The 15411-nt window shown below is 32.4% G+C and overlaps 1 protein-coding gene across 1 annotated transcript; it reads right to left on the bottom strand.

The window, feature by feature from the left end:
- Positions 1–233: 233 nt before the first annotated feature.
- On the bottom strand, positions 234–12455 carry LOC106709153 (protein ENL). Its single transcript, XM_045682846.1, has 4 exons — positions 12230–12455; positions 12062–12147; positions 2002–2188; positions 234–898 (listed from the first exon to the last, which is right to left on the bottom strand). The coding sequence occupies exons 2-4, from the start codon at positions 12095–12097 to the stop codon at positions 282–284; spliced, it is 840 nt and encodes a 279-aa protein (XP_045538802.1). The 5' UTR covers positions 12098–12147; positions 12230–12455; the 3' UTR covers positions 234–281.
- Between the last annotated feature and the right edge of the window lie 2956 nt (positions 12456–15411).

Below are 15411 nucleotides of genomic sequence, written 5' to 3'. Positions count from 1 at the left end.
CTTATAAATAAAAAAATATGACTACCATTTTCTTTTTTTTTTATAAAATTTTCATGAGATCTTTCTCACAGCACTCGTAACGTAGAATTATCAGTAGTAAATAATCTAATTGTTTACAACGAGAATAAATAGCTATATTAAGATTTAAAAAATATATATATGTAAAATATTTATGACTATATAAATTTTGTTACCAAGTAAAACACTTATAATGAGTAAATAAATTTCTAGGCACAACTAGTCTTGCATGGCACAGATTAAATATCAGTAAAAGGCACCTGTCATTGTATTGCATAATCTTTGACGTTCGCTAGCGCCACTTTCAAGCGTGCGGGTAACTCTGGCAAACTGTAGACCGGATCGGATATCGGAGGCAAAGTCAACGCGTCAACTGATTTCTCGTAAGTGCTGTAAGCTAAATACAACTGCGAAACACGATTTATTTCATCGTCAGTCATAGAAACCGATCGAAGTTGTTTCTTGAAGTCGGAATCGCCACATTTTGAGCAAATCTCTTCTAATATACACATTTTTGTTTCTCTCTTTCCGTTGTTACGTATGGGTTCGACAAATTCGTATTTTCTCTTTCCGTTCTTAGATTTGTCGTCATCTGAGTATAGGACGAATAGATCATCGCCGCGTCTGCTGGTGCAGCCTTTTCTTGCAATGATCTCGCCTCCTCCCTTCATCAAAGCTGTGCAAAGTTGTTCCGAAGGGTTTTCAAAGTCGTAGTAGACATATTTGGACTCTGTATTTGTCATGCTGTTGTTCTCTATATGTAGACTGTACCGGAGACGGATTTTCTTTGGCTTGTTGGTACATTTCAGGTACAAGTGTATTGGTATTTCTATGGAAGCGCATCCAGACTCTTGTATCTCGTATGGAGGCTCGTGAAGTACTGGAACAATGATTAACAACATTAAAACTATGAAAAAGAACGGAAAAAGAAAAAGAACGAAAAAAAAATAACAAACTTTTCTCGGATATATTAATTTTTCACCTTGTATTGGTTGTGTTACGTCTCGAAATGTATACAAATAGTTCGAAGAAAAATATTCTTATTTGGATTGAAGTTTTATACTTGATTGATTTGAACATATTATGTACGCCTGTGTCGCTCTGAAGCGACTCTAGAGCGTTGTTCATACGATTCCGGATTATGTCTAAATGCACCTTAATAGAGTATTTTTATAGACTTTTTATATTACTTCGACTTATTATCACAAATCTAAAGTAGGTACATAAAATAATGAGAAGGAAAACACAAGGGAACTCTATAAACAGAAAGTCTTGTTAGATTATTTGTGTACTATAAAGAGAGATATCATCGTACTTAGATGTCATGTTTTTGTGGATGAGTTGTAACCACACAATCAGAACCTAAAGCTAAGGTTCCTTTTGGGTCAATTTATCAACAAGTGGGTCTAACTTCATAACCTAATAGATTTGACACAAATAAACAGAGTGAGTTAAAATGAATCCAACAGCAACTTCTGTGCAAACGACGCATTGTTATTTGTATTGCAGTCGTTTTTTTTTGCTTAATTTAAATTTCCAATGGTCTGCAATCATACTGCGAGACGACTGCATTATAACCAGGTAAGGGGAACTCTTTAAAAATCAAGGTCATTTTACTCGTTGTTGTTGTTGTGTTAAATATGGTCGATCATGAATTATGGTCGTGTTCTCAACAGAAAAAAAGGTAAACGTGCAAGCAGTTTGCTAGAATATACTAATCGGTCACTTCTTCGCATTAAAAGCTGGGATTACCATCTTTTGGTTAATTAAATCAAATTACTAACACATGTTTCATTTAAATAACAACTTTATATGCAAAGTAGACGAGAAATACAGATTTATATCATTTGATCTATAGAAGACAATAACGAGGGGTTCAGATACTATTCTTATCAGAAGTTATCCAAACGTTTCTATGGGCAGCTTCAAGTTTCATGGATAGGAATAGTAGGAATGGTGGATAGGAAGAATAAAAATACTTGCCTCTCTTGGGGTAAACGAAGGCGCTGGCGGGGTGTAGATAGAATACAACCTTTTGAACGAAGGCGCTTAGGTCCCCGCCCCGTGCAGCGCGTACCCACACGCGCCAGTCCAGCGCAAGAGCACGCCCTAGCGGTGAGCGGCACGGTGCACACGCGTGCCCAACCTCCAACCACACGCGCACGCACATCTACACACAAATAACTAGTTGTAAATAATAATTTAAAAAAATCAATAAAGTCAACAGATCGTGGTCACATCAGTTGACATCTATACATATAATCACAGGTGGGCACAGTTAATCGAAAAGTTAACTTCGTTAATCGTTAATTCGTTAATTAAAAAATTAACTTCGTTAATCGTTAAAGCGTTAAATTCTCGAAAATTTAACGCAAGTTAAAGTTAATCGTTAACAGTTAACCATATCAAAATTATACACACTAATTTCATAGTTATGTGGCGACACTTGTTTAAAATAGTAATTTGACTATACATTTATAGAATGTATACATTAGTATTAGAGACAAATGTGAATGCATTATAGTATATTTCATTACGAGTGCGGAAAGCCTGACATTGCAAAGAGTTCCAACAAATGTCTACCCGAGCCGAGGCGCAGTCAGTTGTAATGACAGTTTCACACGTGTACTAAACAACTATTTTTGATACAGTTGCGAAAAACTGAAGCAATTTAATAGAATAATAAAAACACAATAAACTCAACTAACCAAAATGTTTGGAAAATGGCGCCAACCGTAAAAGTATACAAACAGAGATTTTTTTGTTTTCTTCACCCATTCTGGGTAGGCAAAGGGAACTATGCCCAAACAACCAAGTCTTCAGTAGATTATTTTTATTGATATGAAATGAAAATGAAATTTAATTTATTTATTTATTTATTTATTTATTCGGAGAATTAACAGACACAAGTTTATGTTATATACATATATGTTACATGCGTACAATCTAATCTATAAGTACATAAAAACTTATATCCTTAAATATTCTCACTGAGACATACATAATTACAAAAGAATTAATGAGATGAAATAAAATGAAAACTAACCTAATTCATTGAATCAAATCATTAAATCTGATATTGTAACAAATTAGAAGCTTCTTTTTAGAAATATTTGCATGAATCATAAAAACTACAATGATTTTTTTTTTTTGTAAAAACTTCGTGGTTGGTTATTCTTTTTAACAGACATTATTTTGACATTTGGGAAAGACAAGTTTAGAAAAGCTAAAGTAAAAGCACGAGTAAAAAAGTGTTTTAATACAGTTGCTCAAAAAGTGGCGTATTTCAGGGACGAAGAGCGTTCGGAATGTGGGCTATTACATACTCATGCTTTTATATACTCGTAATGAAATATACTACTTCGAACCTTCTTTTGATTTTGTCCTGTTGGTCACGTCTTTCCCGGACGCTCTGATGCATACACTTGCACGCGAACTTCACATGTTATATCAATTATCAACTCGTTTGTTCACCATTCGAGTCGCCGTCAGTCGCCCAACATAGCTGAACTAATTTAAACAAAATGACGGCACGTCTCAAAGTTTCTAATTTAACGATTAACGGACTTTTATTAACGGAAGATGAGTTTAACGGAAGTTAACAAAAGCGTTAACACTTTTTGAAGTTAACTTAAAAGTTAATCCGTTAAGCAAAATGTTAACTTCGTTAATTAACAATTAACGGATTAACGAGTTAATGCCCAGCTCTGCATATAATAAAAGTGGAGTGTCTTTATGTAATATCGAAAAAAATGTAATGTCGTATTTTGTACAAGTATTTGCGTTGGTGACAAAAACAAATAAAATTTTAAAATTCTTGTCTGTCTGTCTGCAGGGCTGCGTTTGTTACGGTTAATCTCCGAAACTGCTCGACGGTAGATGAAAAATGCGAGCCTATTGCAATTTTTTTTTAATTCTGCGCTGAGAAAGTCGAGGGCAACCGTTAATGGTATATAAAAATACTATTTGTTAATTAAAAACCAGATTTACTGTACCTTTATATACATTCAGAGTAAAATCACGAATCGAGTAACACCTCGCACAATTTCAATTTGCTATCCTAATAATGCTAGCAACTTTAAATATATTTTCTAATCGTACGAAAAACTGGACTTACTAAAATTCTTTCACTAACTTCTTTTTTCAGGAATCAGTTTGATTTACCAAAAATTTGAACATTTGTTTACCAGTAAATGTACATAAGTATGTTAATGTGGTTTACAATTGTAAAACACTAGCCGTCGCCCGCGACACCGTCCGCGCGGAATTAAAAAAAAAATACTTAGTATCATATGTCTTCCAGACTATGTTCTACATCTATGCAAAGTTTCAGTGATATCCATGCAGATGTTCTGGAGATACCTTCAAACAAACATCCAACCAAACATTCGCATTTATAATATTAGTAAGACAAATTCTTAATATGACGGCATAAAAAATAATTTGTCTTTTTTAAATTTTTCATTATCTAATCAGTCATAATGTCTTCCTTATTAAGTATATGATCATTATAATGGAAATTTATATAATTGAAAAAAATATTACCTTCCGTGTATTTAATAAAAAATAATTTAATTCTAAAATACATTTCAAGAAATTCTGATATGAGACAAAAAATAAAAATCAAGTGTGGTCATCTATCTATATATAAAAGAAAGTCGTGTTAGTTACACTATTTATAACTCAAGAACGGCTGAATCGATTTGACTGAAAATTGGTGGGCAGGTAGCTTAGAACCAGGAAACGGACATAGGATAATTTTTACTCCGTTTTCTATTTTTCATTCCGCGCGGACGGAGTCGCGGGTAAATGTTTGTAGTTTATAGAAATATGTACATCTCCTTTTATCTTCACATTATTTCCTCGATATAAACATAAAGTGTTTATTTTGCCTTGTTTGGATACAACGTTTATAACAGACAGACGGCGACTGTGCCAAACGTTCAATTCCTGCGACCTTGACCATGAAAATACGTGCGCGAGATTCGGCAAACTATATAAAAACACACTAATAATCTCTGCCCAGATTGTAAATTAAAACAATCTTGTTAACATGTCATCTTATAAACGCAAAATTTTACATGTATGAATTGATGTTTATTAGAACACCAAATTTTATAGATACATAAAATTTGGCATGGATGTAGAACATATAGACTTATTTTGAGTTTCTTTTTAATTTCGCGCCAATGGAGTCGCTTGCAAAAGCGAATGAGTAAAACAATTATGACAGATGAAATTGAACATCACTTAACTCAAACCATAAATGAAACGTAATAAAAACAATAAGACAAAAAAGGAGAGGTGAAAATCAAAAGTCAAGTATGATAAGTTACTCTACTGCGAAAGTCTGTTATTTTTTATTAAGTTGGTACGAATCTTTTGTATCGTCCGTCTTTATTCTCTACCGTTGAAAACATTATAAAACCTTATTGCTAATCAGATGCTGAAAAAATCGAGACAACGATAAGTTTTTATACAGGTATTTTGGTAGTGGAAACGCACGGGTTCATTATCATTATTTGAGTATGAACAAAGGTTGCAATGATAGTCATAAAATAGTGATAGTCGTACAATATGACACGTGTGAGATAAACATTATCAGAACACGGGTTTTACCAGCAGCATTGACATTGCGCCGCAACGCACGGAAGATACAATACCTATTTATTACAATCTTTAAAGAACTATTGTCCTTGTAGTTATTATTTTTATAATATAATAATTAGGAAGACTAGAAATAAAAATTAAGTTTTTCCATTTTTATTACAATGACATTAATAAATATCATTTTTATTCTATGTCCTTTAACAATTATAAATGATAACGAACAAAATAAACTAAACAACAAAGCCAATATTAATTGATACCATTGTAGTATATTTTAAACCACTCGCTGAGGACTTACGAACAGCGAGTTGTAGTTTTACAGACTGTTGATTTATTATATCAAAAACTATCCATTTCAAAAATTCATCAGTCGGTAGTTACTCACCTAAATTAATTTTAAATAATAATTATGTCTCACATAATTACGTAATATATAATTAATTTGTGGAGTCAGGTCGGTAACCGATGCTACGGGCAACGTTCAGTCGATACTTTGACGTAATAAATGCGTTATTCATCGCATTTTTTTTTTATAAAATTAAAGGATATCCGCGCGTAAGCAATTCTGTACTAATATAGTTAAAATCCAATAAACAAAAGTTTTATATCTCTTTTACTCTCAAAAAAATTGTAGATAAATGAGGCTCTATAATTCTAATATATATATTTACTACGAGTATAGTAAGATATTATCTTACCACTTACATTTTACTAGGTGTCGCCTGCGACTCCGTCCGCTCGTAATAAAAAAAACACACACAGACTATATTCTAGATCCATGACAAATTTTATAGAGATCTGATGAGCCGTTCTGGAGATACCTTCTAACATCCATCCATCCATATATCTAAACTTTCACATTTATAATAACATTATATGCGTTTTGTAAAATAAAGATCTAATTGCACAGAGAGAACACTCAGAGAGGCCACATGAGACTATTTGGGCATTAAAATTACCGGATTATAATGTGCAACATTTTTTTACAGAACATAATTTCAATGTTGTTTCCTTGTTTAATATTATATTTGTTATTTACCATTTAGCTATTAGAATGATAAGTCGACTTAGCTCACACGACGTGGATTACCAATATCGATGACGTAACGGATCAACTCCCTGTCGATAAATGGCCCCACTATCAGAATAAAGTGATTAAAAACCAAGCCGATCGTTTGCATATTTTAATGATAATCTTCAGTATTTATTCACGTTTCTGTTCAACTTAGCCAATACCATATAGAGATATAACCTACCACTATCATAAATAGAGGACTTATGGTGTGAATATTTAATTAAACTTCGGACTTAGAAACATTTAATTTACATCAATTATATTGTGTCTTACAAATAGTCATTTTATAAATTTGAATGTTTAGATGAATGGATGTTTGTTTGAAGGTATCTACGTAACGGCTCAACGGATCTCGATTATATTTGTCACAGATGTAGCAACATAGTCTGGAAGAACACATAGGCTTATTAGGTTTTTTTAATGCCGCGCAGACAGAGTCGCGAGCGATAGCTAGGTTGTAATATCAGGCAGACTATTCAGCAGAAATTATAATAGAAAATGCCCCAATTTACATTATACACAACAGAGACCACACATTTCTACTTTTCAGGCATTTTTTTTTCTTTGATTTTATTAAAAATGTTCCAAACCTAACCTAACATTATCCAGTTTTTTATGCTATTTAACATGTTAAAAAAAACCTAAACTGAGCAATTTTTTATACGGTTTTTTATTTTTTCTTCAAAATAAGTAACGACCCCAAAAAAAACTTCGAAACAATGTAAATGAGATCCTATCATTTAAGACAAATTATATTAAAATTCGACATGATTCGCTTTTGTACAGTATTAAAAAAAAAGAAAGAAAAAACTAACCTCAAATGAAAGTTGATATGAACTGAAATATCTCTGAATAAAAATGTAGCACACAAAAAAATTACATTGAAATATCCATTAGTTACTAATGTACAATTTCATTTTAATCTTGATTATGGAATAATAGAAAATATCCCTATTTTAATATTCCAAAGATACGAATCAACAATGTCATTACAAATGACAATGTCGCAGAATGACGTCAATGGATATCATAGACGTAATTAAAAAGATTTTTATATTGTTTTTTATTAATCAAATATTTTGTCACTCATAAATATATATTTTTTTAAATATATAAATATATCATAAACTAGTTTTTACCCGCGACTCCGTCCGCGAGGAATAAAAAATAGAAAACGGGGTAAAAATTATCCTATGTCCGTTTCCTGGTTCTAAGCTACCTGCCCACCAATTTTCAGTCAAATCGATTCAGCCGTTCTTGAGTTATAAATAGTGTAACTAACACAACTTTCTTTTATATATATAGATATTGACGTGTTGTGTCATTTTATTATTTAATTGTACTTGTCATTTTAGTCGAATAAAGCCTAAATAAATGGGTATTATCTTTTCTTATTATTTTGCTCCATTTCGATTTATAAGTGTCTGTTGATGATAAGTGACAGTATATATATGTACCTATATAATTAGTTCAAATCCCATTCATCGCTATAAACTGCAACCATGAGCAAAATGGCGAAAATCAAATGGGCACAAAATACTATGTCCTATAGCCAGTCCATTTGTAGAGCTCAGTTAACATGATGAATTAGCCAAATATTCATCAAGATTTTTAATGAGTTGCGGACAAAACTACTTTAGATTTTTTTATGTGATTTTTTCGATTAACAACAAACATTTGATTGTGAAGTATTATTTCATGGATGTTTTTAATAGATTCTATTTAAGTTTACTTTTATATATACAGTCAAAACCGTTTATAGCGACATCGTTTAGAACAACATACCGGTTAAATTGACCAAAATCAAAGGTCCTGGCTGAATGTTATTACATATCTTTCCTATTAATACCTGTCACCGGTTGTTACAACTATCGGTTTTTACGACTCAATATGAGTAGTCCCTTCGATGTCGTTATAACAGATTTTGACTGTATGTATAATTCATTTGTAATTCACACAATAAGAAGACAAAACACAACATTAGTACAAAGTTTTCCGACATTTTTCGCGAACGAAGTCTTGGGCAAACACTAGTTTATCTGTATAATAATCATACAATTACATCTTTATGTAAGTACCGTTCTCTTTTATCGTTATATTAAATGAACGCATATGAAATAAACATTTATACCGCAACCGCACTCTATTGAACGCCTGCGTTATATTGGCCTACAATAAGGAATATATTAATATTGATTGAACGATTAAAGAAAACTCCAATGCATTTCCTGCAATGTTGCGTTAGAGATTCATTTATCAAAATGATTTTATTTTTACCCTACTATAAGGAGGGTAATGTTTCTCAAGTGTGTAGATTCATTCCATTGTAGCCTAAACAACTTGACCGATTTTCAATTGATTCGTGTTCGTCTTCGGCTTGTTATAAGAGTAAAGTTATGTTTCTTATATTAACAATGTTTGTCATTGCTTTTTACATGTCCGTACTGCCTTAACCATTCACTAAAATAAAAATATACACGTTACACAATATGCTTCTGCTGCTGCTGATCTAAATCTCAGGGTACAGTTAACACTACCTTTAAATTAGGTTAAAGATTGCTTCCCTTAACCTAGCTTAATAACCTATCAACTGCTGATGCATATCCAGTTTTTATTGGAATGAAATATAGAATCATATAATCTACTCTAGATTGACTACTAAACTATGTTGTTGTTACTGCCAAAACATTTTAATTCGCCTGCATAATATTTCCATTCGTATAATTTATCCAGAAGATTACACTCCGGATATTTCAGATGCCGAAATCTTAATTAATAATGCTATGGTTTAAATAATAGCTGTAATATACATACTGATCAGTAAAGGCAATTTAGAAATAGCCGATTATTAAGTAGGTGAATGTTTTTAGCGGGCATAGATGTTTGATTTATTGTGAACTAGCTGTCGCCCGAGACTGTGCCGCGCGTTATTAAAAAAAAACTTTGTAAGTGGCCTATGTGTTCTTCCAGACTACGTTCTACAATCGTGCCAAACATCAAGATCCGTTGGACCGTTCTGGACATACATTCAAAGAAACATCCATACATCTAAACATTCGCATTTATAATATTAAGTAAGGTTGTAAACTAAACAGCTTCTCTAAAATACACTGCTGTAAAGGGATGCATTATTCAATTCGCCTGGAGTGTCACAGAATTCTGTTGTGTTTATTTCTTTTCTTCCTTGTTTTGAAACTAACGTTAAATTATTAATTATACGAAAATCACTTTGAGTGTTAAAGATATCGTTTGTTTTCAATATTTAAAAAGATAGGTACACTTATGTTTGCATATTTAAATGTAGGTCAAGTATTGCATCATAAACCTAACGGACCTACCTCAGCTTTCTCTTGTCCTAAAAAAATAATATTCATCTTTTATTCAAATAATTAAAAAGTATTATAATTGAAACAATATCTTTATTACTCCAATAAAATACTGTTAGACAGTTGAATCAAACACGTGTTTTAACCCTTTGACCGCCGCTGATTGATATTATTGACGTCAACGTGGTTATATGTTTCACCATAAATATGTATCACCACAATGCTTTCGGTATAAATACTTCATTATTTATTGGTAAAGATCGTATTTTGCAAACCTACGCATAATAATGTTTCAATAACCATGATTTGTCAAAAATCCGTACCAGGAGCGCCCCGACATTAGCAAGAGTCACGGTCGGTATAAAAGTGTTGACGTATGTTTCATAAAATGTATTTCGAAACGCTGTCTATAATTTTTATGGTGAGGCCCTGTTTTTTTAATTCATATAAATATACTTATATACTTTTTAAGAATACATACCAATATTCGAACAACTCCTTTTATCATAAGATTCCATTTCGTTTTCAATAAAATATTAATAGAAATAACACTATAAAAAAAAGAAACTACTTTCGGCTAACGAAATATGACGTAATAAAAATGAATTTTATCCACTCTCCAAGATAAGAGTACATAGAGTAGGGTTTCCTAAACTCTATCCTCGTAGAACCCTTTCAAATTTTTACTTGCTTAGATGAACTCCCGCTATATTTCTTCTTCACCTTGTAAACACGCAATTTAATGCCTGGTTCATATTATTCCAGTACAGTAGGACAGTAGCGCAGGTCTGGCATGGACTCTCCGGGGTCTCTGGCACCATTTAGTGTTTACATTATGCCAGTTGTATGCACTGATTTTGAGCGCTACTGTCCTACTGTACTGGTATAATGTGTGTATATCCTGCTAACGTATCTCAGCCGGATCTGCTGTGGACTCCAGAGGATGACTGCTTTGAGGATCACTGATGTAGAGGTATCATATTTTTTCCCACTACTTACTTACAATGTGAAATTGTTTTCAACACTTCTGATCATTATAAATAACTAACTGTCGCCCACAACTCCGTAAGCGCGCAATTAAAAAAACGTATTAAGCAAGCCTATGTGTTCTTCTAGACTATGTTGTACATCTGTGCCAAAATTAATCAAGATCTGTTGTACCGTTTTGGAGATACATTCAAACAAACATCCATCCATCCATCTAAACATTCGCATTTATAATATTAGTAAGATTTCATATCATTATTGTAATAAGTAGTGTATTAACGACATAACGACCTGACTAAAGATGTGTAAACAATAAGTGATAAGACTTGTTCACCCAAAGACGTAAACACGGACGTGTATTCAATAATGATAATATACTATTTTATTATCTATTCATAGTTTTAGATTATTTATTTTTATTTGTGTTTTAATGAACGGCAAATAACGTCAAATTTTTTGGATTCCGAGAATATGAATAGTTTATCATTAAAAACTCTATGCGATATAATTATTATTCCTTGTCTATTTTTTTTAATTATAATTTCATTGTCTAACTAACATTATTTACTATAATTCTTTGCATGTAAAATATTTCATTCGATTTGTAAAAAAAGTTACTAGTTCCTTTTTTTTTATTTGGAGAATTCATTTGTACATAACATAGTAGTGGAATGTTTATTAATACATCATGTTTTAAACTTGTAAATCAATTCTTATTATTTGTCTACATTAAAACCAGTTATATTTGGTACGCGACGTACGGCGGTCGGCTTGAAGGTTTCACTTGACAACAGATTAAAAATTGTTTACAAAATAAGTAAATATGTACGTCACGATCACGTAAATGATACAAAGTTTATTGATGTGCTTATAAAAACCAAAGAAAATGGAAATATTTAATGCTGATTTAAACGTTTTATTATCGAATAACATTTGTAAAGTAGGTGAGAACACGTAGGTAATTATACTTTACCGCCTATTCTGATAGTTTGATATTATTAAATTTATTTAAATTTTCGAACGATGTTACCTATTTGAAACTCACCGGCTTGTCATACTTCTTTAGGAGACCTTCAGTCATTTTCTAAAATGTGATAAAACCGCCGCTGCTCGTGCGGTGACGGATGACATCTGTAACAGGCCGTCGAGGTCATGATATTGGCGGGCTCTTATTCACAGGCATTAAACACACATCAATTGCATAAAATCTCACTTGTGGTACGTTGGACGTAAACAAAGATGCATGAAGGCTGCTCTTGATTCCCGGTGGGAAGTCAAACTCGCGGCATTTCTGACAGTAGAACTACGTCAAGGCGGGTTTATCACTGAATCATTCGTTGAATGACACGGCGAATGAGCGCGAAGCGGGAGCGGGGTAAGCGCGGGCGCGGGGCGAGGGAGGCGTGCAAATGACGTGAGCACTCCGTCCTCCGAGCGAGCTTCCTCTTCCCTCATCGCTCTGAGCAAGTCTATGACACGGTAATAATAATACCGTGAGTGAGAGAGATACAGTTATACACAATTCCTGTGACGTGACAAAGACAGGGATAACTATCTTCCGTCCCTTTCTGCGTACCAGGGTTTGGGCTTTGTTTGGAACAAAGGTTGTCCCCTACAAACAACCTAGGTTGTCCCTTACAAAGTTTGACATTCGTGCTATTTTTCGAAAATTGTGAGTACTTAGTGGCTGTAATTGTGCAAAAATATTTTGATATTACAGTTTTAGTGAGATCAAGTGTATAAAACATGGTATACTGCTGTATTATTGGTTGTAAAAGCCGTAGTCAGCGAAAAGAGAAAAACATAACCTTTCAATCGTAAGTACTGAAACTACGCACTTATTCACATGTATTCATACAAAATAAGGAAGAAAATACAAACTAGTTGTTCTTTACAGTCTTTGTAATAACTAATATGTTAAAATACGGGTAAAATCAGCTAAAATAAAATAGTATTTTTCGAACATTATGCGCCCAAACGCAGATGTCATTTGTGTCAAATAATATACTGTAGATCTGGGAAACAAGCGGCCATATTAAACTTCTTTTCAAATTGGTTGGTTATTACCCGTAAAAATAATACCACCATCTTGTTTTAAAAATTACCCTGAATTTAGGGGAAATAAATTATAGTATGTATAATGTATATAAATGAAACAATTCACATTTTTTATACTATTTTCAACAGATTTCAAAAGGAGATTTTAATTCTGGTATATGCTGTGTTTTTAAATATTTGATACTTTCTTATCCCGTTGATTTTAAAGAGTATGCTTTTTAATTTGTCCCATGTAAATTTTGTTTCTTAGAAATTACAATCAAAATAGTTTAATATTAAGTAGTTTTACATGTAGTGTTCACTGTAATGATATACAGAGTAATTTAAAATTATATGACTATAATATTGGTATGTTTTTTGTAGCTTTTTATGAAGACTTCGTGCATATCGAAGAAAAATAGGACATCGTTTGAATGCTCGTCTAATGGACCTAAGACTGAAGAGATGCCGCGCTTTGTTGAAGCGGTACGCGGGAAAAAAATATCGGGAAATTCTTTTTTTGGAGTCACTCAAGACATCCTTGATTAAGGCAGCCGCCGATATTGACATGGACCTCGTTCGTCCTGTGATAGACGACTGGCCGAGCAGATTGAAGGCCTGTATTCAAAATCACGGATGTCATTTTGAATAAACTTTAGTGTCATAAGAATCTATGTTTTGTTAAGTTCATTTTGGTATATAAATGGTCACATAATGAATAAACTTGTTTCAATTATTTTATATTAAACATGTGACAGAATTTATGACCTGACTAAGTATTACTAAAAAATCTGTTTACGTAATCTTAGTCACATAAACAAAAATTACGCATTGTTTTTTATATTTATTACGTTTATTAATTACAATTTAATTGGGAATATATAAATTGGTCTATATTAAATTATATCGTAATTATTCATTTTCGGGACAAAACAGACAACTGGTAACCCCAATCCTTTTACTTATATATAGGTATAGTCTATAGTACTCTCTATCTGTCCCTTACGGGTGAACGCGCATGCCATATCTATATAATTCTTCATCTGAGGCTCTGAGCAATACAAATCGCCCGGGCGTTCCGTTTTACGATAGAAATATAAAAAAATAGGAAAAAATAGTAAGTATTTCGGCTAACAAAAACACGAAAAATTTGAGGAAATTAATTTACTATATACTAATATTTTTGAACAACACGTGGCGTAAGTTTTATTAAACGCTATCCGAATATTGTCTACTTAAAATAAAGATGGCGGTAAAATTACAAAACTTATACAAATGACATTAACTTTATAGTACGATGCTCTGTTACTATTAAATGAATTATTTGGTTGAAATAAATAAAAATAATAGGCAAAAGCTAGATAAATGAGTAACGCATTTTAGGCGTTAATAAATAATTTTAAGAATGTAGATAACCTTATAACTTTTCGTTTAAAATTACATTCCCAAATAAACTAGTAACATTTTCTAATCTTCAATAGTCTACCGTCGCTGTGTCTCTATTTTGATGCATAATTTATTTAAATACTTTGTGCTTATTTACCTATTTATATATGTATTATTTAAATATTTTACTTTATTCACTTACGTTAAGTTAGAAACGTTTTTTTGCGTTATAAAATTGACAGGCGTAATACTACACTGGTACCACATAAATAAACTTAACTAAACCAGAGGAGCTTTTTAAGAATAAGAAGAAGAAGAAACACAAAATTAGCGCATTAAGTAAAGAGTTCCGATTGAGAGTATAACATTTGGTGACATGGTATATATATAGGTCGCTGAGAAAAGCTGTAGAATCTAGCTCCGATGCGGTACTTTTGCCGCATAGAACGATTACATTTAAAAATATTGCCTTTAATTTTGGCACGGTAACAATATGTAGTACAATCGTGACTTGGTTTGAACATACTTTTAAACATTCCAAACATTATTTACGGACAACGCAAACATTTGCAACTTGTACAATTACCACGGTGAAGGAAAAAATAGTGATGTAACCTGTACATATCGACGTAGAATAGCCTAGTCACCCCTAAATTGGGAAGTCGTATAACATAATGAGACGACAATTTCCATGTGAATGTCAACTTTATGTAAGTTTTAAATTGTTTTAAAGCGACTAAAATATTACGATACTCGCTACATGGCTAAAACGGCCACGGGTTATTGCTGTAGATTTTCTCGCGAGGAACAATTATATAGTTCGATATGCTTACTTGTCAACTATCGGACCAGATTTGTCTCCTTGTCACCACTCGGAATATTTTATTACCCCTTTTAAACTTCGTGGATGATGAAAAAAATAATCTTCCTTTGGTACACGTTCTCCGTCAACGACATAAACATATTTGAATT

The sequence above is a fragment of the Papilio machaon genome, chromosome 20, assembly GCF_912999745.1.
Source record: "Papilio machaon chromosome 20, ilPapMach1.1, whole genome shotgun sequence".
NCBI classification, from domain to species: domain Eukaryota; kingdom Metazoa; phylum Arthropoda; class Insecta; order Lepidoptera; family Papilionidae; genus Papilio; species Papilio machaon.
Note: the sequence above shows the minus strand (reverse complement) of the source record. Positions and strands in the feature narration are given on the sequence as shown.